At 50.8% G+C, this 24,411-nt stretch overlaps 1 protein-coding gene across 2 annotated transcripts in view; it reads left to right on the top strand.

Moving 5' to 3' along the window:
* The window catches only part of PRDM15 (PR/SET domain 15), a 76,043-nt gene extending 52,046 nt beyond the window's left edge, over nucleotides 1–23,997 (top strand). For both annotated transcript variants that reach the window (XM_025380785.1, XM_025380786.1), the window contains 12 exons: nucleotides 1,669–1,763; nucleotides 4,278–4,409; nucleotides 5,675–5,809; nucleotides 6,468–6,631; nucleotides 7,520–7,599; nucleotides 7,962–8,081; nucleotides 11,462–11,593; nucleotides 12,698–12,781; nucleotides 13,196–13,371; nucleotides 17,486–17,566; nucleotides 19,343–19,552; nucleotides 20,549–23,997. In XM_025380785.1, coding sequence (XP_025236570.1) covers nucleotides 1,669–1,763; nucleotides 4,278–4,409; nucleotides 5,675–5,809; nucleotides 6,468–6,631; nucleotides 7,520–7,599; nucleotides 7,962–8,081; nucleotides 11,462–11,593; nucleotides 12,698–12,781; nucleotides 13,196–13,371; nucleotides 17,486–17,566; nucleotides 19,343–19,552; nucleotides 20,549–21,028 — 1,889 coding nt within the window. In that variant the 3' untranslated portion in view covers nucleotides 21,029–23,997. The remainder of the gene's footprint in view (nucleotides 1–1,668; nucleotides 1,764–4,277; nucleotides 4,410–5,674; nucleotides 5,810–6,467; nucleotides 6,632–7,519; nucleotides 7,600–7,961; nucleotides 8,082–11,461; nucleotides 11,594–12,697; nucleotides 12,782–13,195; nucleotides 13,372–17,485; nucleotides 17,567–19,342; nucleotides 19,553–20,548) is intronic.
* Nucleotides 23,998–24,411: the final 414 nt, after the last annotated feature.

Below are 24,411 nucleotides of genomic sequence, written 5' to 3' on the forward strand. Positions count from 1 at the left end.
CTGGGAGGTCGAGGCTGCAGTGAGCTGTGCTTGCACCACTGTTTTCCAGAGCAAGACCTTATCTCAAAAAATATATATAAAAATAAAAAATGAAGTATAACCATGTCCATCCAAATAGGCATACACATGTGCCTTTGTCCCTTTTTTTAAAAAAGGCTGGAATTGTGTCCTGTGTACATTTTAGCACTTTCCTTTTTTACTTGACTCTTTTCTTCATGTTGATTCATAAAGACCCACAACGTTTTTCTTTGTGGTTCCTTGGGTGGTATCCTCAGGGCTTCATGAATCAAACCTGGACTCCACTTAGTGACTGGGCAGACTTTAGCAAGCTACTGTGCCTCAGTTTTCTCACCTACGCAGGGGAGACAGTACTCAGACCTGAACCCCTAGGGTTGCTGTGATGGTTGAACCAGACCCTGTTCTTGAAACTTTTCGCACAGCACCCCACACATAGCAAGCGCCTGTGAATGCCGGTAGCTATGGATGCTGCCAGAAGTCAACTGTTTCCAGGGATGCAGTGTGGCTGGGTCGCATTTTACAATTTAACGTAACTCGGGTCATCTTATGTGGGAGTAAACTCATGCTTTTGTGACTTTTATGGATTTGTCCCTCATATCGGAGCTTGGTGTAAGCTGCTCCTCAGACTCCTGTGTCTGTCATGCTGGGAGCCTTTGGAGAATGGTCCATTTGTCCAACGTCCAGCTTGCTGAGCATTTTTAAGTCCGGTTCTGCATTTACACCTGGCCAGGCAGGAATGCTCCCAGAATGGGTCGGCAATGTAGAAATCCTGATAAGTGGGCTTCTCTTTTGGTCAAAACTTACCTGTTTTGCATGAACATTTAAAAATCTGGGCCGGGCGCAGTGGCTCAAGCCTGTAATCCCAGAACTTTGCGAGGCCGAGACGGGCGGATCACGAGGTCAGGAGATCGAGACCATCCTGGCTAACACAGTGAAACCCCGTCTCTACTAAAAAATACAAAAAACTAGCCAGGCGAGGTGGCGGGCGCCTATAGTCCCAGCTACTCGGGAGGCTGCGGCAGGAGAATGGCGTAAACCCGGGAGGCAGAGCTAGTAGTGAGCTGAGATCCGGCCACTGCACTCCAGCCTGGGCGACAGAGCGACAGTCTCAAAAAAAAAAAATCTGTCTTGATTCCAATTTGGAACAATATGCCTCAAAACCATAAAGGTTTTATTTACCAGCCTGATGTTGGTTTGACATTAATTTGCGAGAGATGAATATTGGTATCTTTTAAATAAAAAATGCCTGCCTATTTTGCCATCTATAAGACCGTAAGTTGGCTTTGAGCCTTTAGATGGAGTGGAAATGCCTTCTTCCATAGGAGCTCATCATTGCTCTGCCACTTAGGAAAATTTAGCACTCGATGCCCTTGTATTTCCAAATGTTTCCAATGCGAGAACTGTGTCTGCAGCTGCCACGTACGTTGTGCCATCTCCCTTCCTTCCCTGGGGCTGCTTCAGGAATGGCGGTTCGTGCTGATGCCAAACAGTGTGCAGGTGGTGTTACTTACACCGCCAGGCTTCTGTCCCCACTGTGGACAGCCCTGTCCTCCCATGCACTGGAAAGGACACTGGCTGAAATGGGATCTGAGGGACCTTCGTGTGTTCTGAGTGTATTCACTGTCTTGCTGGTGGGGTTGGCAATTTCAGGAGTGCGGCGGGTGAAGCGAGAGGACCTGGAGGCCGGCGGGGAGAACCTGGTCCGCTACAAGAAGGAGCCTTCTGGGTGCCCGGTGTGTGGCAAGGTAATGCTCGCGGTCCGCATCGGAAGCTGAGATGGAAAGCACATCATCTTCTTCAGTTAAGACTCTATGAGCTGTACTTACAGAGTATTGCAGGGAAGATTTGGGGGGTAACAATGGGTGCTCAGGTTGTGTTAAACTGGTGTCCACCCATTTTAAACACTTGCCATTTGGATTTCTCTGGCACCTAAGATGGGTTTCCAGTGAGTGGGCTGAGAAAGAAGGGTTCTTCCTGGACAGCCTCTTTTCCTCTTTGCCATGATTTTCCACCTGAGCTACTCCCTGGCTCCCACTCTCTTGTATAGCATCATTCAGACAGTGACCTTGTGGTCAGGACTGGGGCACAATGAATAAGGATGCAGGGAGATCCAGTGGCTTTATTTTGCCTGTCACGCCGGTCTCCTCTGTGCAGTGGATGGCTGGCGTTCTGTAAGTTAGAGCGTGACCGATCCCATGGCAGGTGTCCCAGGCACGTTCAGTGGATGCCCAGCGCTGCCCAAGTGAGGAAAGGGTGATGTCATCCACGGGAGCACATCCATCCGAGGGCTGCGCAGTGAGGGGACCATCCTGGCACTAGCAAGAGATTCCCACACCTGGCTGCTGGGTGGAGATGCAGGATCCTAAACATCCAGCAAACACGCTGCCCCTCCCGGGAGAGCCCAGGGCCCACACCGTGGCACCCACAGCTGTCAGGCTGCCATGGCCCCAAGTTCTGTGCATAAGCACCTTGGTTGTGACTGGAGGTGACATAACTTCTTCGTTACTTAGCTTTCACTCAGGCGACTATAAGATGGCATCTGTGCTCAGAGGCCTAGGAACTGTCTGTAACAGGATGCAAAGCTCATGCTGCAGAGTAAGGGTTCTGAGCGGCTCCCAAGTGGGCTCTGGGCCCAGCAGCTCCAGCATGTCGCTCAGGTGGCTTTCGGAGCCGCTGATTGGAGGATGCCTCAGCCACAAACGGCACACATGAGCCCCAGAGCGATGCTCCTCCAGCGTTTCAGCAGCTGGGAGCACAGGCCCCCGCAGGAAGCCCAGTCACCGTCCCGCTGTCCTGCCTTCCAGCATGCAGTACCATCACCGAGCTTTTGACCTTTTAAAGAGAAAACAGAAATCTCAGTTTTTATATGAAGTTTCCTGATTTTTTTCAAACCACAGAGCGAGCCTGAGCAAATGAGTGAGCAGGTCGGTGTGGCTGGGGGTCCAGGTGACGCTCCGGACTGCGGGCTGGAGGGGCAGGGCTGGGGTAGAGCAGGTGAGTTGGAGCACCTTTGCGAGCTGGGCCAGCTGTGCACAGGCCACAGGTGGGCGAAGCCTGTGCCCCTTGTTCCCCGTCCCTGGTCTTTCTGCCCACTGACCTCTGCCCCTTGGGGGGTACTGGCCCCAAGTGCCTTCCATGCTGTTGAGAGATCGTATGTGCAAAACCAGCTCGGTGCCTGACATCCAAACACGTTTTTATTCTGTGTAGTGTTTATTGAATACCCACTGAGGGTTGAGGTACGTAGTGAAATAGCCTGTAGTTTGGATGACTGAATTATTTTTGTTTCCAGTTATTTCTCGTCTTCAGCCCAGTCTGTCTGTAAAGACCATGACACCTGCAGACTCTGTCCTCTCCTGCTCACCTTTCACCCTGTCGCATTGCCCCACCTAGTGTCCCTGGGATGGGGCACAGTGCTGTCAGCCCGTAAGTCATCTGCACATCTTGGAAGGAGATGTTGCCTGGAGATGCCGGCATCTTCTCCCTAGCGAATCACTCATTCCTTTTCATTTATCTATTGCGTTCTTTTCTTGAGAATGTGGGCATCAGGTGAGCTCTAGAAGGTCACACCCCAGGTTAGTTGGCCACTGGGAATGGCTATCCAGATAGAGGCCCGCAGAGCCCTGTGGGGTGCCGAGGTTTCTAGGGCCCTCGCAGTGGTCTCAGCCGCCAGCCTTGTCCACTGCTCTGTGCCAGTGGGGCCACATCTGTCATGTGGACCACGGTATTCCCAGCGCCAACCCCAGCCCTGGTCACAGAGGTGACCCCCTGGGATGGGTATTGGATGAATGGGTGCATCTCCATACCCGTCATGCCAGAGCAAGAAATCAGGGACATTGTGAATGTGCATGAAACACGGTATAAAAGCCAAGGGGGTAACTAGCTTTCTTCTTTGATATCTACTTTCAGAAAATGGCAGGTATTTCTGTGACTTACTGGTTCCTTGATAGTCCACCCGAGGGAAATACTTACATGAGCTAAAAAAATGGAGCTGAACTAACGTTTATAATAAAGACTGGCAAATGGTCAATTTTCTATTGTAACATAAGCACCTGTTTACATAATTCAGTGCGTAACCCTTATCCTGGCATCAGTGATTATTTGTATCTCTCGCACACTGAGGAACTGTTGAGACGCAAGGCCTGGAGCACAGTGCTGTGCTTCTGTCCCGGGTTGTGGTTTCCCTGGAGGAGCCTGGTGGAGAGGCTCCTTCCCATCATGAGACGCCGCAGCCCCTCACCATGCGGCTCCTCTGCCCACAGGTGTTCTCCTGCCGGAGCAATATGAATAAGCACCTGCTTACCCACGGCGACAAGAAGTACACCTGTGAGATCTGCGGGCGCAAGTTCTTCCGCGTGGACGTGCTCAGGGACCACATCCACGTCCACTTCAAGGTGTCGATCGCGTGCTGCCCTCACCCAGGCATGCTCATGGCAGGCCCCCGGGCCAGTGTCTGTCACAGTCAGCTCAGGCTTCCATAGCAGAATTCTGCAGGCGGGGCAGCTTCTGGGCAGACGTGCTGCTCGCGGTTCTGGAGGCTGGACGTCAAGGCCCCCATAGATTCAGTGTCTGGCGAGGCTCACTTCCTGGTTCATAGATGGCACCTTCTGTGTCCTCACATGGTAGAAGGGTAGGGATCTCTTCTATAAGGGCCTGAATCCTATTCTTTTTGTTTTTTGAGACGCAGTCTCACTCCATCACCCAGGCTGGAGTACAATGGCAAGATCTCACTGCATCCTCCACCTCCTGGGTTCAAGCAAGTCTCCCACCTCAGCCTCCCAAGTAGCTGGGACTACAAGCACCCGCCATAATGCCCAGCTAATTTTTGTATTTTTAGTAGAGACAGGGTTTCACCATGTTGGCCAGGCTGGTCTTGAACTCCTGAGCTCAGGTGATCCGCCTGCCTCAGCCTCTCAAACTGCTGCGATTACAGGCATAAGCCACCATGCCCCACCCCAAATCCCATTCTTGAGGGCTCCAGCCTCATGACCTAATGACTTCCCAGAGGCCCTGCTTCCTGATACCATTTCCTGGTGGGTTAGGATTCAACATGGGAATTTGGGAGGGTTCAAGTATTCAGACTACAGCAGCGTCCCCAAATAGTTGACAACTAGCCACATTTCATCTCTCCAAAATGAATTCTGTGACTGCGTTGGCCTCACTTCCTGTGGCCCAGCTGCCAGGCCCAGCTTCCCCGCCGTGGCTGCTTCCCATCCCGGACCTGGCATTTGCATCCCTCCCCGCTTTTGAGGAAAGGGAGGAACAGAGCGGAAGCTCTGGGAGCAGGGAGGACTTGGGGTGTGATGAAGGGCAGGAGAAGCACTGATCAAGAACTGTAGTAGTAACAGGTGGTATGGGAGACCCACTCAGGGGACTCCCCAGCAGTGCCTGGCCCTGGGTGCAGATTGAGATCTTGCTGGGCGCATGTGAGAGGTAGCCACGGGTGGCGTGGAGAGCGAGGGCAGCTCTGGCGTTTAGGTGGGGACCCCTGGGGACAAGCTGGGATGGACTGGGGCGTAAGTGTGGCTCGTTAGGGCCGTCATGGGCATCACAGAGGTATTTCTTCTGCATCTGGGGAAATGATTGTTCCTGGGGTATAGGTAACTGAGTGAAGCGTCTGCTGCACTGTTAGAAACTGGAAGTGTTGGCTGTTTTCTAGGACATCGCTTTGATGGATGACCACCAGAGGGAGGAGTTTATCGGTAAGATCGGGATCTCCTCAGAAGAAAACGACGACAATTCTGACGAGAGCGCGGACTCAGAGCCTCACAAGTACAGCTGTAAGCGGTGCCAGGTATGGCGGGTCTGCCCCGCAGTGCCTGGGTGGTCTGGAAAGGAACGTGGTAGTTTCAAGGCTGCAGGCCCCACACAGCAGGTGCCTTTGTGGATCTTGGAAGCAGCCCTCCCTCCCCAAAGGCTCAGGCCAGTGGTCCTACTGCAGACTGGGTGCCTGTCCATCACCTGTGCGTGGGAAGGCCAGCCCATGCCACCTCGGTGCTCAGGGATGGCCTATGTGGGTCTCACAGGCACACTCCAGGAACTTGCCTTGTGACCCGGTTCAGGCACACACATGAAGTGTGGGGGTCAGACTCCTAGAAGGTGGCTGTAGTGGCTGCAGGCTGGGGCACCTCTCCCCTCTCCCTTTCTCCTCCCCCTCCTCCTCCCCGCTCAGGCCTGAAGCCCTCACAAGGCCTCCCCCGTGCATGGAAGGGGCTCGTCAAAAAGGAGAGTGGTTTGTTTCCGAGGAGAACCGGGCTCTGAGTTTTGGGCATAAGGCCTTATGGCTTTGGAAAAGTTCCCCATCAAGCCTCTGAGAGTCCCTTCTGCTCTGGCATGAGCCGTGGGTCCTCAGGGCGTGTCGGGTGCCCTGGTTTGTGGACACAACCTCATTAGCTAAGAGGACCAGGGAGCTCATGCGGGTGTCAGCAGTGCCCCGTCCACCCGGCCTGCAGCTCACCTTTGGCCGGGGGAAGGAGTACCTGAAGCACATCATGGAGGTGCACAAGGAGAAGGGCTACGGCTGCAGCATCTGCAACCGGCGCTTTGCGCTGAAGGCCACCTACCACGCCCACATGGTCATCCACCGCGAAAACCTGCCGGACCCCAACGTGCAAAAGTGAGGCCTGGTTGGGGGCTCCTGGGTTGTGCCAGGAGGGAGGGGACATGCTTCCTTGCAAAGAGACACATGTTTTAAGGAGCCATTTGTAGCTTCGAACAAGTGATACCCTCTGGGTCCCAGGGCCAGGGCTAGGGGGCAGCAGGGCTGGGGGCGGCAGGGCCGAGGGGCAGCAGGGCCAGGGTTTATCCTGTGCTTCCACATAGTCTCCTGGCACCAGCTGGCCATGTTACAGGAAAATAGCAGGGTTCCTGCCCTGCCTACAGAATGACCCAAAATGCTTTTTCCTGCAGCAATTAGGTTTCATTAATGCCAGGCCACATCTGACATACAGCCCATAACCCAAGCAGTCTGCTGAGTGAGTGACTAAACAGTCCCGTCCAGGGGCGCTAACGAAGAACCACAGCCGGCACAGCCTAAAAACAGACACTTACCATCTTCAGTCCTGGAGGCGGGAGCTCAGGGGTCATGGTGGCGGCAGGGCCGCCACCTCTGACACTTCTCTCCTTGGCCTGTAAATGCCTTCCTCTCCCTGTGTCCTCATAGGGCCGTCCCACTGTGCATGTCTGTGCCCAATCTCATCTTCTTATAAGGACACTGGTCAGATTGGTCAGGAACCACCCTGATGGCCTCTTTTCCATGTAGTCACCTCTGCAAAGACCCCATCTCCAAACAGTCACATTCTGAAGTGCCAGGGTTAAGACTTCGATGTAGGAATTGGGGGGGTTAAGATTCAACCCGTGGCAGAGGCTCAAATATTTGCTGCTTTTATCATCCCCGTGGCACCTTGTTGCCTCATCTTTGCGGAGGAAGGTGCTGGGGAGAGCGCCCTCGCTGCCATGGAGCCCCAAGGCTGTGCAACCATCCTGAGCTTGTCTCTGGTTTCAGGTACATCCACCCCTGCGAGATCTGTGGACGGATCTTCAACAGCATAGGGAACCTGGAGCGCCACAAACTCATCCACACAGGTGCGTGTCTGTCAGGATGTGGGGCCCCACATCCTACATCCCACATATTCTACACACAGAGCCGTCACACCTTGCCTCTCCCATGCCTTCCTCTGTTTCTCCATCTTTTTCCGTCCTTATCAGCCCTGCTACTCGGAGCCCAGTGCCCCCTGCCCCCTTACCCCTGCAGGTCCTCAGGGATCTACTCCAGCCATAGGACCCCCGGGAGGGCTCTGGGGAGGCTGCTGAAGAGGCGACCCCATCCCTGTCACTGCACTTCCAGCTGTGGGGGAGGCTGGGCCCCTCTCCTTGGTACGTCCTTTTTGTGGCCACCGCAGATCAGAGCTCCTCGGCTCTGAGTTGCGGATTGCCTGTGTTCTCAGGTGTGAAGAGCCACGCCTGCGAGCAGTGTGGGAAGTCCTTCGCCAGGAAGGACATGCTGAAGGAGCACATGCGTGTGCATGACAACGTCCGCGAGTACCTGTGCGCTGAGTGTGGGAAAGGTGGGTGCAGGTGCGGGGGCCACGGGCCAGGCTCAGCCAGGCCGCCCAGCTGCAGGACTCTGGAAGGGGACATGACTGAGAACTGGCACATCGACCATAGTGTGAGAGGCATTGCCAGAGTGTGGCCCTGGAAGCCCATAGGCTTCAGTCACTCACTTAAAAGGAAAGAAGGACTCGAGGCAGGATTTAAATCAGTAATCTGCAAGAAAAATCAAGTAGTCCAGAAAGCAGAAAGATGTGATAAATTTAAAGGCAGAAACAAATCATTTTAAAAGTAGGAAAACAATGCAGGATCTAATTGTTTAAAATACAGAATGATTCTCAAAACCACCACGGGGTCAGAAAGTAGATGCAAAACCCTCAGCGTATTCACTACGCAGACTAGAATTGGCTGTGTGGTGAGAGAGGAATTCACCACGGCCGAGGAATCTTCATTGTAATGACAGAACATTCATTAATAACAAACCTAGTAAATAAAATGTCTCAAATTAGTAAGCAAAATAGAAATATAATTCCAGTGCGTGTCATAATTGTAACCCATTCCTGTTTGTTTTGAAAAACAACTTCCTAAAAGTTTTGGAGCAGCAGGTCTGTCTTGGGCTGTGTCAGGCGACCCTGCCCATGGTGACAGTGTGAAGGAAACACAGGAGCCCGATGAACTGCACTCACCGGATGACCCCTATAAGCCCCGGTAGAATAACGCTGCATGTCAAAGCCTAAAAGAACTGCCTGCAGAAAAGGCCAGAAGCGGGATATTTCCTTTCCCCACTTCCTGGCCCTCGGTTCCTCGCCTCAGAGGCCAGCGCAGGCTCTTGCCCCTCCTCCAGGGTAACTTTGCGCAAGGACGGCACATGGGTGGTAAAAAGCAGCGCATGCACCTCACCAAGATGTATTTTTTAAACAATACAGACAGGTCTAGAAGGTGGTGGTGTTACTCTCCCCTCAAATCCCAGCCAGTCCTCGCAGAGCCACTGCAGTGGTTTCTCTGAACGGAATGTTGGTAGCAGTGTCTGCCTGCCTTAGTGAGAGGCTGGCTTGCTTTTTGTCCCCGTCTGCCTTAAGCTCCCAGCCCCTTTCACCACCTCTGCTTCCCTTTCCTCCCCAATGCCCCAAGAAATAAAATGTTTCACACACTGTGGTGAGCCTGGCTGGAGGGGTCCTGAGTAGCGTGTAGAGACAGGAGGGCCAGAGGTGGGGGCTTATTCAGGGCCAGGCCTCTTAGGCAGAGAGGAGCCATACCTGGGTCCCCTGCAGGTCCCCAAATGCCACCAGGTGCCCTGGGAGGTGAGGGGTGTGGGATAAAGCCACATTTTATAATGATGTAGAGATTTTAGTGTTTGAAATGTGTTATTTAGTTGCATGGTTTTTTAAAATGAATTCTGAATAGTTGAAATAAGATGCTGGCATTAATACATTAGTTGCCAGGTTTATTTTACATAATACTAAATTTCAGTATTATCTTGTCATGTAACAGTTGCTAGTGCATACTAGCACATGCTTGTGCTTATTTTTTTGATACTTTGCTGTTTTTTTTTTTAACTTGAAAATACATCTTGGAGATCTTTTTATATCAGAACATGTAAATATTACCTGATTTTATTTTTCAAACCCTTGGTACGATTCCACCATGTGGATTCATATAACCAGACCCTTTATTTATAGTTTCTGGTTGTCTTTTTATAGTCATTTATTATTACAGTGTTCCTAGAAACAGTGTCGCATATTATTTACATTTTTTTCTCCAGAAACTCTAGCCCTGACCAGGGACTTAAGTGTTGGGGACCAAGTGGGAGGCTGTTAGAAGTCGTGAGAGCCTGTCACCAGCAGGCAGGGGCGGGGGCCCAGCCAGTAGGTTTTCTGCATGTGTGGAGGAAAACATGTTGTTCAGAATCACATCATGGGCCTTGAAATACTCAGGAATGATCCGCAAGAACTTAGTGTGGCCGGTGAGAATATGACACCAGGTGTTGAAAGCTATACAAAAGGCATGCCCTGTTTGGGTTTGGAAATTTTAAGTATTTAAAAAACGTCAATTTTCCCCATGGTAATTTGTAAACAGATTGAATCACAATCCCAGTAAAGCAAGCTTCACTCTCTGTGTGGCACTTGTGTTTATTTTGAAACTGTTGGCAGATTGTTAAATGGAAGGAAAAACGTTACTGTCACCAACGCTGGCTGTGGTGGGGAGGTCAGAAGGTGGAGATGCCATCTCTTCTGTATTTCTGGTTTTTCTATGACTGTGTATTAGTTTTGAAATTTGGAATATGTTCATTTCAGAAGCAGGAAGAGGGAGGTGCTGGGGTCTGGGTGTGTCAGCAATGACCGGCACTCTTTTTTTTTTTTAATCAGAAAGATGAAAAGTAACTTTTTCAGGTGCAATCACTCTTCGGTCATTGGTAATAGGCCTGCAGGTGCCGTCCCCACCCGAGGGCAGGAGCCCTGCAGCTGTGTGTGCTGGCAGCGCGGCTTCATCGCGGGGCGTTTGCTCCCCCTGCTGGCCCAGCCACGCAGTTTTCTCTTAGCCAGGGAGGTCTTCTGGCCCAGCCTCGCAGGAGCTGGTGGACAGTCACCCCTGCATCTGGTGAGGGTGGAACTGGAGAACCATTCACCAGCTTACAACAGAGCTGTGTTCAGGCTCGGTAGTTCTTCCCCAAATGTGGAGGGAACATGGTGGCCTGGGAATGCAGGCTGCCCACTGCCCTGGGCAGGCACAGTGAAGGCTCCTCCTTGGGGTGGGGGAGGCTGCCTCTGGGCTGGGTCTCCCTGTGCCCTGGTGCGTGTCAGCCTCCCGGGCAGGTGTACCAGGCCTCCCTTGCCCATGTCCCTGTGGGGGGCTTTGTACAGTGCTGTCCCTGCCAGCCCCCTGCGCCCTCTGACTCAGCCCCTATGCCAGGGCCATCCTCTCTTCACTGGCTGCATAAGTGAGGCTTTGGAGTATTTCACCTTCTTAGATTGGCTTCTTAAAGGTAGATTGAAAACCACTTTTGAAACCATCTAGTGTCTGTATCCTAATCATCACTCATATTGTCAAGGTTGAAATGAATCCTTAGTCATACTTATTAATCTCTCTCACCAAATTCTCCTGCTAGGTTGCCATGGGCACGCAGGGATGTTTACCCACAGCCCCTGGTGTTGCTTGCCTTTTCGGGGCTTGGCCAGGCCCTGGCAGGAGTGAGTGCACCTGATGTCACAGTCTTTCCCGGCCTCTGGGCAGTCACTTCCCAGGTCTCACTGCTAGTGAACTGACTGGGACCCTCGGGGGCCGGCCCACGCCCTCACTGGTACTGCCGATGTCTGTGCCTGCCCCAAGGTCTTGGGCATGGGCCCCCAGGTGGGCTGCATGGGGGTGTGGCTGCCTCTGACTCGCTGTGTCCTCGAAGGTATGAAGACCAAGCACGCACTGCGCCACCACATGAAGCTGCACAAGGGCATCAAGGAGTACGAGTGCAAAGAGTGCCACCGCAGGTTCGCGCAGAAGGTCAACATGCTGAAGCACTGCAAACGGCACACGGGTGAGTCCGAGGCCTGGGCCGCACCAGCCACGGCACTCACTGCATAGGGAAGCCAGGTGGGCCCGTGGGGGAAGAGAGACACCTCGAGACCCTTCCTCTTTGTGAATCCCAGTGAGTGCCTGGTTCCCCAAGGGAGCTTCCTGGGGCCATGGTGAGTGGCCATGTGTCTCAAAAGGTTCCCCTCCCCGCCACAGAGGCTTTGTCAATCGCAGTGCATGCTGCACAGCTCACCTCAGGCATTGGGAGACTGGTCAGTCCTTAAATGTCCCTCCCATTCAGCTGTTTCTCCCACAGGAATGTGCATAAGAAATAGCGACCAGACAAGGGCCAGGGATGTGTATGCAAGGTTGCTTGTCATCTTTTGTGTTAGGGAGAGTGCCGGAAGGTCAGATCTGTAGCCTCAGTAGGGCAATGGCCAAGCCATAGTGCACCCAGAAGAGAGCAAGGCATCCCCTGCATGGCACACACCACCATGCCCAGCTCATTATTTTAGTTTTGTAGAGACGGGGTCTCGCCACATTGCCCAGGCTGGTCTTGAACTCCTGGACTCAAGCAATCTTCCTCTGGCTTCCCAAAGTGCTGGGATCACAGGCATGAGCCACCGTGCCCGGCATCAGCTCTCATTTGAATTAGTCAAGTTTTGAAGAATCACATTTATTTTGTCTGAGCACGGCAGTTCTGTTCTCTCTTATCCTTGGCGCATCTGTGCCCTCCTTGCCATTGGTCCTGATTTCAGTTGCTGTTTCCTCTCTCGTTGTTGTATCACGTGCTGCCTAAGAGCTGCCTGGACTAAGGGAGGTGTGGATACATTAATGCTTTAAAGAAATTCCCATTGTTTTTCTCTGTGGATTCCACTCTCTGTGTTCTCAGACAGCCTTTCCCACATTTCATGAATTTTGATATGAAACGTCACCATGGAAGCATAAACTTTCCAAGCCACACTTTGCCGGCTGAGGCTGGAGATGAGCGTTCATTGTCTACTGTTTTCTTGCAATTCACCTTCTCCTGAAGGTTCTGCAGTTCCTAGGACATGTCAGGGAGAAGACTGATGTGGACTTATAACACTCATTAAACATAGGAAGTTATGTGCACCATTCTCTGCAGGGATTAAAGATTTCATGTGTGAATTGTGTGGGAAGACATTCAGCGAGAGGAACACGATGGAGACCCACAAGCTTATCCACACAGGTAAGCAGGTGCAGCCTGAAGGAGCCTTCGGGGCTGCATGCGGCAGGCTGCCGGGGCTGTCTGAGTGCCTGCGGGGGTGGAAACAACTTATCTAGACGGTTCCAGAACATTTAGTGGCGTCTTGGCTTCATGGTGGCCCCTTGGCCTCTAAAGATCAGCCCACCACGGCTATCAAGTATCGCTTCTTGAATTTTCTCATATTGGTGCAGTGATGCAGCTGCTGCCGGCAGTGCTCCCCAAGGGACAGAGGCTCTGAGCTCACGTGTGCTCGGGTACCAGCACTGGCTCTCTCAGGATGGGCAGGGCGTGACAGGCTTCTTGCCTCGTGCAGCAGGTCAGGGTCATTGGGATGGCTGCACTGGTGACCTGTGTCTTCCTTTCCACGTGCATGTGTGTCTGCGTGTGTGTGAAAAGTGGGCAAGCAGTGGACATGCTCCGTGTGCGACAAGAAGTACGTGACCGAATACATGCTGCAGAAGCACATTCAGCTCACACACGACAAGGTGGAGGCGCAGAGCTGCCAGCTGTGCGGGACGAAGGTGTCCACCAGGGCCTCCATGAGCAGACACATGCGGCGCAAGCACCCCGAGGTAAGCTGGTGGCTGTGCCCCCTCCGTGCCCCGCCAGTGGGCCATGCACCGGACACCCCCACGCTGGCACATGGCCCACCTCCCTCTGCAGACCCCAAGTACTGGAGGCGGGGCCTGAGTCTTAGGTGCCTCTGTGACTGACACTGTCTGCCACCACATAGGAGGCGCTTAGTGAGTGCCTGGGAGAGGTTAGGAGAGCCTTAGGCGGACCTTTGCTAAGGTTATAAATTACATCCTCCCTGAAATTATGGTAAGATGGAAGCACAGCCCTGCCACTCCCCCAGTTCTTCCCACTCACGGAACTAAATATGCAAAATGGGGGCCCCATGTGGTGTTGGGGCCGAGTATGACACTGAGGATGGGGAGGGGGAATTGTACAGATGCAGGCAGAGCCCAACTGCCCTGAAAGCCTGCTCCACAGGAAGGGCCGGGATGTTCCATAATTAAATGTGCTTTAAGGACTACCCTGAAAAACAAAACCAGGGGAAAACTTGGTTGTCAGGTCACAGAAAGGAGTAGACTCTCAGCGTAAAAGCAGCAAAAGGAGTTGTGAACACAGGTTTGACTCCATAAGCACTCAGAACAAATACGGGCCAAAGGAAAAATGAAAAATCTGGACTGGGTGCAGTGGCTCACGCCTGTAATCCCAGCACTTTGGGAGGCCAAGGCAAGTGAATCATGAGGTCAAGAGATCAAGACCAGCCTGGCCAACATAGTGAAACCCCGTCTCTACTAAAAATACAAAAATTAGCTGGGCATGGTGGCCGGAGCCTGTAATCCCAGCTACTCGGGAGGCTGAGGCAGGAGAATCGCTTCAACCTGGGAGGCGGAGGTTGCAGTGAGCTGCTGAGATTGCACCACTGCACTCCAGCCTGGGTGACAGAGTGAGACTCTGTCTCAAAAAAAAAAATAATAATAAATCTGCATAGGCCGTGACGGTCTTAGGCAGATAGACCCTGTTAACATTAGCGATAACATGCACTGGCTGAGAAACACGCAAGGCGCACTCAGGGTGTACACGGAGAAGGGAGCTCATGCAGGAAGAACAGCCATAGTGAAAAACACACGGAAAGGCGCTCAGCTTACCACGCATCGCAGAAAACACAAACGGTAGCGGCGGCGGACGGCATCCTTTGCCTGTCGAGGGGTCAGGTTTTAGATTCAGAGTGACCACACTGGCCGGCTGGCATGAGTTGCTGCCCGCACCATTGGATGTTTTTGTTGAAGGCAGCATCACAGTATTTCTCGAGTGTTTAATAAATGATTCTTCCAACCCCTCCACATCCTGCAGTAGGAATGTGATTCAATTAGTGATGGTTTAGCAGTGTGTTTGCCTGCACACACATGCTTACGCGGATCCGAAATGAAATTGTGAAATGCTCATTACATACGTGAAAGAGCAGTATGTGTTGTGCACATATATAATGTGTGTATATACACGATATATGTCACACACATTGTGTGTAATACATAAATGAGACAGGTAAAGAAGGAAGCAAAACATCCCACGGTGATTTTTCTCGTGTTCTTGAAGTTATGGGTAATTTCTTGTCTTCACATTTTTCTACATTTTCCAATCTCCTATAATGAAAGTGGCTTCCTTTTGAAATTGGGAAAGCACCGTCTGCTTCAGGCGGCATCAGTCCGTCGGCTCCCTAGTTTGGGGGCGATCTGGGACATCGCTGTGTTCCTGTTCCTCTGCAGCCTGATCAGGCTCCCAGGGCGGTGCAGGGACTCAGCCTGCTCTCCGGTCCGGGAAGCCAGGGGACTGTGCTTGCATACTCTGCCCTGTGCCCTGCTCAGCGAGGAGCTTCCCCTGAGTTCCAATGCTTCCCTTTTCATGTAGTGGCCAGCTGGTGTTTTTCCTAGACAGAGTCGGGGGAGCAGGAACCCGAAGCGCCAGGACCACCTTGGCGTCCCAGGGGCAGGGCAGGCCCTACAGCCCAGGCAGCAGCCCGTGAGCAAGGCTGGCTTTGGGCGGTTCCTTTCCATGACTGTGTGGGTTTATAGACTTCAGCGTATTGATAGTGTGCACATCACTTTTGCACACCGGAGTTTTGATGTGCATAGCTGGGTGGAGAGGCCTTACTGATAAAGGCATCTCCTATAAACACTGTCAGGCAGAGCCCTCTCACCAGGATTAAACCACTTCCTAAGGTGGCGTGACTGCATGCTCACCTGTGCTCTGCTCCTTCAGCCGCGCGGTGTTACCTGTCCCCACCCCTCAAGCCCAACCCAGACAGAACCAAGTGACTCGAGGAAAGCCTTCAAGACCCAGAGAAGGTGGTGCGGGGGGATTTTGTCTTTGTTCTGGAACCAATTTGTTTCTCCAGCCTTTTACCCTGTGCTCTCTTTGTGTCATTCCTTTTGATCATCTCACAGTTGTTTCTCCCTACATTAACTCAAACAAATGCCTACCAGTGATGTGATGGGCCAGCCAGCCAGAGTCCATCCCTGCCCTCCTGGACTTTCCAGTCTGGGTAGGAAACAGAAAAATGAGAAGTAGATACGCAAAGTGATTACTAGAATAGAGAGTATGGAAGAGACAGCCCCAGACAGCAGTGTGAGGGGAAGGAAGGGGACTCGGGTCGGCTTTGTGTAGCTGTGTGTTTGCCGCAGTGAGGCCTGGCTGAGAGTGGGACTTCAGGGGTCCCCCGAGCCTGTCCCCATTGGTGATGCCACAGATTCAGGAGGAGGAAGGTGTTCATTGGAGTCAGACTAACAACTAGTTAAGTTAAACTAGTTACAGTTTAACTGTTGGACCAGTTAAAACAGGCATAACTTAGAGATTCGGAATCTTTTAGGATTGATACTATTTTGTGACTCCAATCTATGGTTTCCCTCTTCTATAAGCTATGGTGGTGCTGGTGGTGTTGGTGATGGTGGGGGAGATGGTAATGGTGATAGGGATGGTAGTGATGGTGGTGACAATGTTGGTGGTGATGAGGGCAATGATCGTGATGGAGGTGGTTGTGGTGACGATGTTGGTGGTGACGATACTGATGACAGAGGTGGTGGTGGTGAGAGTGGAGAGTGCATCCACAGCAGTCTGGTTGCTTTTGCTCAGGGTCCTTTGCGAGTGTCACAGTATAGATCTGTGCTCAGTGTCAATGAGAGTTACACTGGAGTCTTCAAAACCATTGCAGGATTTGTTAACTTAAAACACTTACTGGCCAGCCTTTGTTTGCCGTCTTTTCCACGAAGGGGCCCAGACCTAGTCATGGAATGTAAATTTAACGATGCACTTCTCTTCTTTTTTAAATGAGTTACGTCCACAAAGCATGGTCTGCTTTTCCATTTTTAACTTCCTTTAGTTGATCAGAAATTTAAAGATGTTTGCAAAGCTGTTTGGGTGAAGCATCCTCACAGGCAGGCTCTTGCTAATTTTAAGCCCCTCCCCTTTATCACGCCTTCCCCGCATGTTCAGCTGCCTCTGTACTTGTGTTCCATTGTCTTTCTTATGGTCTAATTAGGTCATCACAAGAACAAACGCAACTGCTGTAGCAGGGTGTGAGCAATGAAGGTCACTTACTTTTGGGCAGGATGCACTGAGCTGGTGGGAGGGGCCCTGTGGGCACACGGGGTGTGCTGAGAACCCTGTTCAGTGTGGCCATCGGAGGGAAGGTAGGGGCAGGGCATCACTTCATCGCAAAACCAACAAATGAAAGCACTTGTGTATGGATTCAACTGAAAAGCACGATGCGTAAGGCACAAATGTCTCATTTTTGGTGATTCCTCATAGAACAGGTTTACTCTACCGTATCTTACCTTGTTGTGGTCTTCCTTGGAATAACGGAAGCACCACTGAAACCTCACCCCTTTGGTGTGGGGCCAAAAAGGGAGGATACAGTCTCCCCCTGACCTGGGGGAGTGGATGTGAGATGATACAGGGGCAAGAGCATTGCGGGAGCGTGAAATAAGGGGTGAGGATGAGCCCCGGGCTTCTGGACAGTTTCGAAGTCAGAACTGAACAGAGGAGACTGGGAAGTGTGGGGGATGCCTGGGAGGGAAGGGCAGGAGTGGTGCAGATGGTCCCGAGGCATGTGTGGCTTCTGGGTTCCCGCCTGCATCAGCAGCACCCTGACCCCTAGCTCACGCCCTGTGCTCCTCATAGGTGCTCGCGGTGAGGATTGATGACCTGGATCACCTCCCGGAGACCACCACAATCGACGCCTCTTCCATTGGCATTGTCCAGGTGAGTGGCACAGGGCTTCAGGGGCTCAGAAACATTGGGGCAAGTGGACACCTGCAGAAGAGACCTGAGGGGCTTGGACAGGCCGGGAGGGAGCAACTCTGGGCAAGCCTGTGGCTGGGGTCACCTGTTTTCTTGGCTTCTCTTCCCCTCAGAACCTTTTAGATCATCTCCTCGTTTCTGTAGTTTCTGTGACCTCAGTTTGTTGAATACTGGTATATCTCACTTTGGAAAACAGATGTTTTCCAGAAAAAAAGAAATTAGAACAATTGGCTGGGCACAGTGGCTCACGCCTGTAATCCTAGCAATTTGGGAGGCCAAGGCAGGCACATCACTTGAGGTCAGGAGTTCAAGACCAGCCTGGCCAACATAGAAAAACCCTGTCTCTACTAAATATACAAAACTTAGCCAAACGTGGTAGTGCATGCCTGTAATCCCAGCTACTCAGGAGGCTGAGGCAGGAGAATTGCTTGAACCCAGGGGGCAGAGGTTGCAGTCAGCTGAGATTGTGCCACTGCACTCCAGCCTGGGTGACAGAGCAAGACTCTGTCTCAAAAAAAAAAAAAAAAAATTGGAACAATCATTAAATTGTTCTAAGCAAAATAAGCTTAAACATATCGATTAGATGAACTTAGTTTTTAAAGAAATTTTTAGTTAATACTATATTTTTAGTCAGTAAAAATGCTTTTATTTCAGAGAATGATGAAGATCTAAGATCACATGTATGCCTCTTGTTCTGAAATAGCGCTTTAGAATGCAGTCTTGATGAAGGGGGTTGGGTCCGGCTGAGTGACGTGTGGCAGCTCCAGCCTCAGCCCCAGAACCCACAGGCCATTTCTACCCTTGGCAAGTCACAGGCATGGGAGGAAGGGAGGAAGGGACGTCCCACCATGACCACGATGTAGGCCCACACTGGGTCTGTCTGCCACTGGGTTAGGACCAGGTCATGTGGAACGGTACAGGAAGCCTGAGAGGAGTGGCAGGTGACCACTCACCAGCTACCACTGCCCCACAGCCTCTGTGAGCCTGAGCGAGTGTGGCTGCAGAGCCAGCCTGGTTCAGAAGATGTGGTCACAGCCCAGCAGCGCCCTGGACACTTGCAGGGAAGTGTGCGGGGATCCACTGGCATCATCACTGCAGCTGGGCCCTTGGTTCCTTTCCCCTGCAGTTTTTTGTGGTCAAATCTATTTTAATTCAAAATTTTTTTTTTTTTCCAGTGGATTTGTTACAGCCTTGGGGAAGAGAGACCTGATTTGAAAGCATTTTTAGCCTTGTTCTAGGAGCTCACCTGGGTGGAAACATTCCCCTTTACCCAGTGGCTTGAAAGGTTTCTAAAAAGTGTTTACATTTTAGCATAAAATACAACTTTTAAAAATACGACTTGTTGCCGGGCACGGTGGCTTACGCCTGTAATCTCCGCACTTTGGGAGCCGAGGCAAGCAGATCATGAGGTCAGGAGATGGCGACCATCCTGGCTAACACGGTGAAACTCTCTACCAAAGAAAGAAAAAACAAAAAACAAAAAAATACATATATATAAAATACATATATATATGTTTTTGTTTTTGTTTTTTTTTAAATGTGCAACTAAAGGAACTTGACCCGATCCTTAGAAATACAAGACCCAGCTGTGGTCACTCTGTTTCCTGTGGCAGCTCGGTGGCCCACGAGCCTCCCCACTGATTCGAGAGTATGTCCAGGGCAGTGCTGGGGCTGTCCTGGCTGCTGCATGACGTGACCGACTAACCTGGTTCTTGGCTGAAACTGATTTTCCTGCAGCCTGAGCTGACTCTGGAGCAGGAGGATTTGGCCGAAGGGAAGCATGGGAAAGCTGCCAAGCGAAGTCACAAGAGAAAGCAGAAGCCAGAAGAGGAGGCGGGCGCTCCGGTGCCCGAGGACGCCACCTTCAGCGAATACTCAGAGAAAGAGACCGAATTCACAGGCAGCGTAGGCGACGAGACCAATTCTGCAGTACAGAGCATTCAGCAGGTCAGTGTGCTGCTTTATCTCCTGATTAGGTGCTGGTCACTTTCCCTAAGCATGAGAGCCCTATGTGTGACTCCATCTTTTTTTACTGTACACAGTGTACATGTGGACTTCACGTGGTTGAAGGCAGCAGACATATCCTATTTTTCACTTAGGCATGTTTCATGTAAGCATTTCTGAGTTCTGACCTACAAATCCTGCTTGTCATTGTTAGCAGCAATATCCATTCTAGCATGTTGAAGAGGGATATCCCTGCCCGGGTGGGAATTAGGTGGGCTGTTTGCAGTTTGGGGAGATCACAGATGGCCTGCCCAAGTCCCCTTATGATGAAAGCTCAGCCCTGTGCATTTGCTGACTAGCTGGAGAGCAAGGATCCCTCGGTCTGGAAGGTGAAGGCAATCCCACAATCCCACTGTCTTGACTGGAACCTTCTGTCTTGCTCAGACTTCGTCACTTTTGCTTTTGAAGCCTCTGTTTGATCAGTCTGTGTCTAATACTGCACTTCTCTCTGTTGATCTGGGGGATGGTAATCTTGATTGCAGAAGTTCTCTATTTATTTGGCCTTTCATCCCTCTCCATGAAAGAGAATGCTTTTTCTTGTTAGCGATGGGTACTGCAAATACTTCTATTGCTCTTTGTAGTTTTGTGGGGGGATTTTCATTTACCAACAGCAGGGCACTTCGGAGGAATGAATAGAAAACGAAGCATCTGTTTTCTTTTTCAGGCTTTTTTTTTTTTTTTTTTCTAGCCAGTGAAGTTAATTTGTTTCTTAGTTCCTTCTCATTGCCTTCATGATTGTGTGTTTTTCTTTTTTGCTGGAATTTTTTCAGAACAAAATTAACTCCGTTTCCTCTTTCATGGAAGAATGTCGTGCTGCTTGTTCCCGGGGCGCGGCGTGTGGTTATTCCGGCAGGGTAACACAGAGCACATCCTGGGGAGGTCCTTGCGTTCCCTGTTTTGCAAAAATGAACCGATTTTTGTTGTGTGTGAATCTTCCAGGTAGTGGTGACCCTGGGTGACCCAAACGTGACCACACCGTCGAGCTCAGTTGGCTTGACCAACATCACCGTGACCCCCATCACCACTGCAGCCGGGACTCAGTTTACCAATCTCCAACCGGTGGCCGTGGGACACCTTACCACCCCCGAACGCCAGTTACAGCTGGACAACTCAATCCTGACCGTGACCTTTGATACCGTCAGCGGCTCGGCCATGTTGCACAACCGCCAAAATGATGTCCAGATCCACCCCCAGCCGGAAGCCTCGAACCCCCAGTCTGTGGCCCACTTCATCAATCTGACCACCCTGGTCAACTCCATCACGCCCCTGGGGAGCCAGCTCAGTGACCAGCACCCGCTTACATGGCGGGCAGTACCCCAGACTGACGTCCTGCCACCCCCGCAGCCGCAGGCACCCCCACAGCAGGCGGCCCAGCCCCAGGTGCAGGCGGAGCAGCAGCAGCAGATGTACAGCTACTGAGCTGCGTTCCGGGAAACTCGGGGCAAGAACTGCAGAGGGATGTTTGGGATTTGTTTAGATTTGTTTGCTGGATACCAAACAAAAAGTCATACATTGCAATGTAAGGTTGACTTAGCTTTGCAGAGTATCTCCAGATCCCCCGCCAGCAACCATTACAGTCTGAGATCAGCTTAACTCTAGAAGTGACCTCTGGCAGGCAAGAGTTTTAAACTGGATGGGGTTCCACACTATGCCTTACCAAGGCAGTAAGTCCTGGGCCGGGGCCCCATCTGCCTCCCCTTACAGAACCAGTGTTCACCTGACACGGGGTTCAGGAAAGTGAGGCTGAGAGAGAAGCAGGATGGTAAGAGGCAGAAGATAAGTTATTAGGAACACCAATGGTTTTTTTTCTTTCAGAGCTTAGTTCCTAGTCTGAGAACACAGACAGTATTCACAGGTGGCAGCAGGGAACATTTTCTCCTCGCTTCTGGATTTTTTTGCAAGTGAGCAGATAGAAGTTAAAGTAACGTTTATTCTCTTTGAACTAGGAGTTGAGTCGGTTCTTATACAACTATGGGCTGAAACCACATGTGAGGTGTGCTGAGCCACATGTGATCCTGCAACCTTCGAGATCATCAAGCTCATCATGGACAAGGGGTCACATGAGGTCACTGACTCCAGCTCAAAAGGCATCTTAGTAATATCCGTGAATCAAATTCCAATAGTTTTTTTTTAACTTTATTTCAAACATACAGTATGTGTTCAAGGCTGCTATGGCCAACATTGTGTTTTAGTTTTATGTTAACATGATAAAGTCGTGTGCACTGTAGGACCATCGGTCCCTGTCCACCCTTCACAGCTGCCCAGATGCAGAGGGTCGTGCAGCTGAGAAGTGAGCCTCCCTGTGGCCGCCAGCGGCTCCCCCGGGTTGTCCCAAGATTCTCTGCAATCCAAATGCGTCCATTCTGGCTGAAGCGCAGCCAGAATCCCCCGAGTGGAAGAAATGGGGGGAAATTCGTATTTTCCTTCTGTTTAAACTTCAATCCCAAAAGTTGGTGTATTTCATGACCAGTTTTCTATAAAAATACTGAATGAGTTTGGCTCTTTACAGTGGAAGTGTAGGTATTTCGGAACCACAGAGAAAATGCCGTTTCCTGCCAGGTGGTAATGAAAGCAGAGAGGCTAGTTCAGTAATAGAAGCATTAATTGCCCCTAAAACTGAATGTGCGGTTAACAGCCAGGTCTGTGTGTGCGGGGACACGTGCTGTCATGTCTGCATACCAGTTTCAGGGCAGGGGCCAGGGTTGGGGGAGGCACCCAGCCCCTCCTGCCCACAAGAAACACTGAGAGGTGTGGGGAGAAGTGTGCTCTTAACTTTCCTGGTACTCTGTTGAACACTAGCCACAGTGAGAGGACAAACCTGCCTTAATGTGTCCTGCTTTGCCAGTTATCCCAGATCCTGTATTCACTGGGAGTCCATCTTGAGGAAACACTGGCATGGCTGAGTAATTGCTGAAGAGCAGTCCTGATGTTGCCAGCAGAGCAAAGGATGGTTGTGTTTTTTCAAAATGCAACTTTCTCAGCACCTCACTCCACTCCAAACCGGACTTTTGAGACTAGGGCTGGAATTGGTTTTGTGCAATATATGCCTTCGTGAACAAGGAAAGTTCATCCCCTGGCAGCACGCAGGAGGGTCTGCGGGGCTCACCACCTCACCTCACCCGCCATCACTCGCGCCCAGCTCTCACCTTAATAGTGGGAGATCATTTGACTTTTAATTTATGAGAATTATTTTATGTTATTTATGTATATAATTAACTGTTTTATACATAATAGTTGCATCAAATGAACTCGGGCTTGGGGTGATATTGTCCCCATTCTCCAGATGCAAGTGCTGCAGGCATCCATGGAATCAGCAGGAGACCAGGGCTCCTAAAATATATTTTTAAAAATCAGTATCGATTTCTTTTTGCCTTTGCAGAATCTGAAGGACAAATGACCTCGCAGAGACTCCCAACGAGCCTTGGGCTCATGACGAACCACCCACTAGCATTGATCTTTTATTCCTCTTCTCTATAAAATAAAGGCCTTGGAAATCACAATTTTATTTTTTTAAAGAAGTTGTTTTAGTGCCTAGAGTAAGACCGCATCAAATGTTTTTAAAGAACCTAATTTAGATTGTGTGGTATATACCACTGCTTATCTCAATACACAGACACCTCATACTTCTTGTTGTGAGAACTCTAAAGAAAAATCAACCTCCCAAGTTTTCTGTAAACATGTGGTCTTCATAGGGTCACTGTCTGAGGCAAAATGGGTTGTCTTAAAGCAATTGCTACGAATTTGCATAAAAGAAACTAGATAGCAAAATACAACCACCACGTGCCACCCAGCCAGAAGAGTCCTCAGCTGTACGCGGTTTTGCTATCGATCATCGTGACAAGAAGTATTTCGTTTTTAAACTGATCCAAGGTGCACAGATGTATTCATAAAGGAAGACATTAGATCCAGCCATTGTGGCCAGCAGGCTCTGTGGACCCATCTCAGTGGAGAATTTGTTTTGGACCCATGGCTCCGTGCATCTGTGGACTCGAGTACCATCCGCTGGTGTGAGTCTTGCAGGGAGGCCACAGGTACAGCTGCTCCCTGTGAATCTGGTCTCTGGGTTGAGAAGGGGCCTGGGCCTCTGCAGTGCTCTAGCGTGTGACGTGTTCTCAGGAAAACGTTCTGTGCCAAGTGCCGCCTCGCTGTATCCGGCATGGGACTGCACTGGAGGGACCGGCATGGAAGGCAGACCTCCTGTACCTCTATCATTCCCATTTGCAGCATCCAAAGGCGGAAGGCTCATGGCTTCCCTGCTAGAGGTGGCATCTCGGGCCTTCCTGTTGGATTTTGAAAGGCATTAAGACTGTTTGGAGATGTTGGGTGTATTTCGTGTCACATCCATTTGTATGATGATGAATAAAAGGTGCTGTGACCCGTGTTTTCAATGGCTGGCCTTCTGCTCCCACTGCCTGTTAGGAAAGGTGGCGTAGTTGGTATGCTTTGAGAATGCTCGCAATTTCTGCTGTCAGCCACATCTTGATTCCTCTCAGATCCAGAACTCATAAAATGTTTGGATAACGTGAAATGTTTCCGTAGATATTAAGGTATCAGAAGCTTTCACAGGGATTGCCCAAAAAAAAAAAAAGCAACAAAGAGAGTACATGTAGCATTTTTTTGTAAAGCTTAGATCAAGAGAGAACAGGCACCAAGAAGATCAATAGCTAGAGAGAGGCGAATACTTCAGCAGGCGTTTCTTTGGGCAGATGGTCTGGAATGACCGCTTATCTTATTGATCTTTTGATCAAATATTAAACGATGTATTCTAATTTGCTTTTTTTTTTTTTGAGACGGAGTCTCGC

The sequence above is a fragment of the Theropithecus gelada genome, chromosome 3, assembly GCF_003255815.1.
Source record: "Theropithecus gelada isolate Dixy chromosome 3, Tgel_1.0, whole genome shotgun sequence".
Taxonomy (NCBI): Eukaryota; Metazoa; Chordata; class Mammalia; order Primates; family Cercopithecidae; genus Theropithecus; species Theropithecus gelada.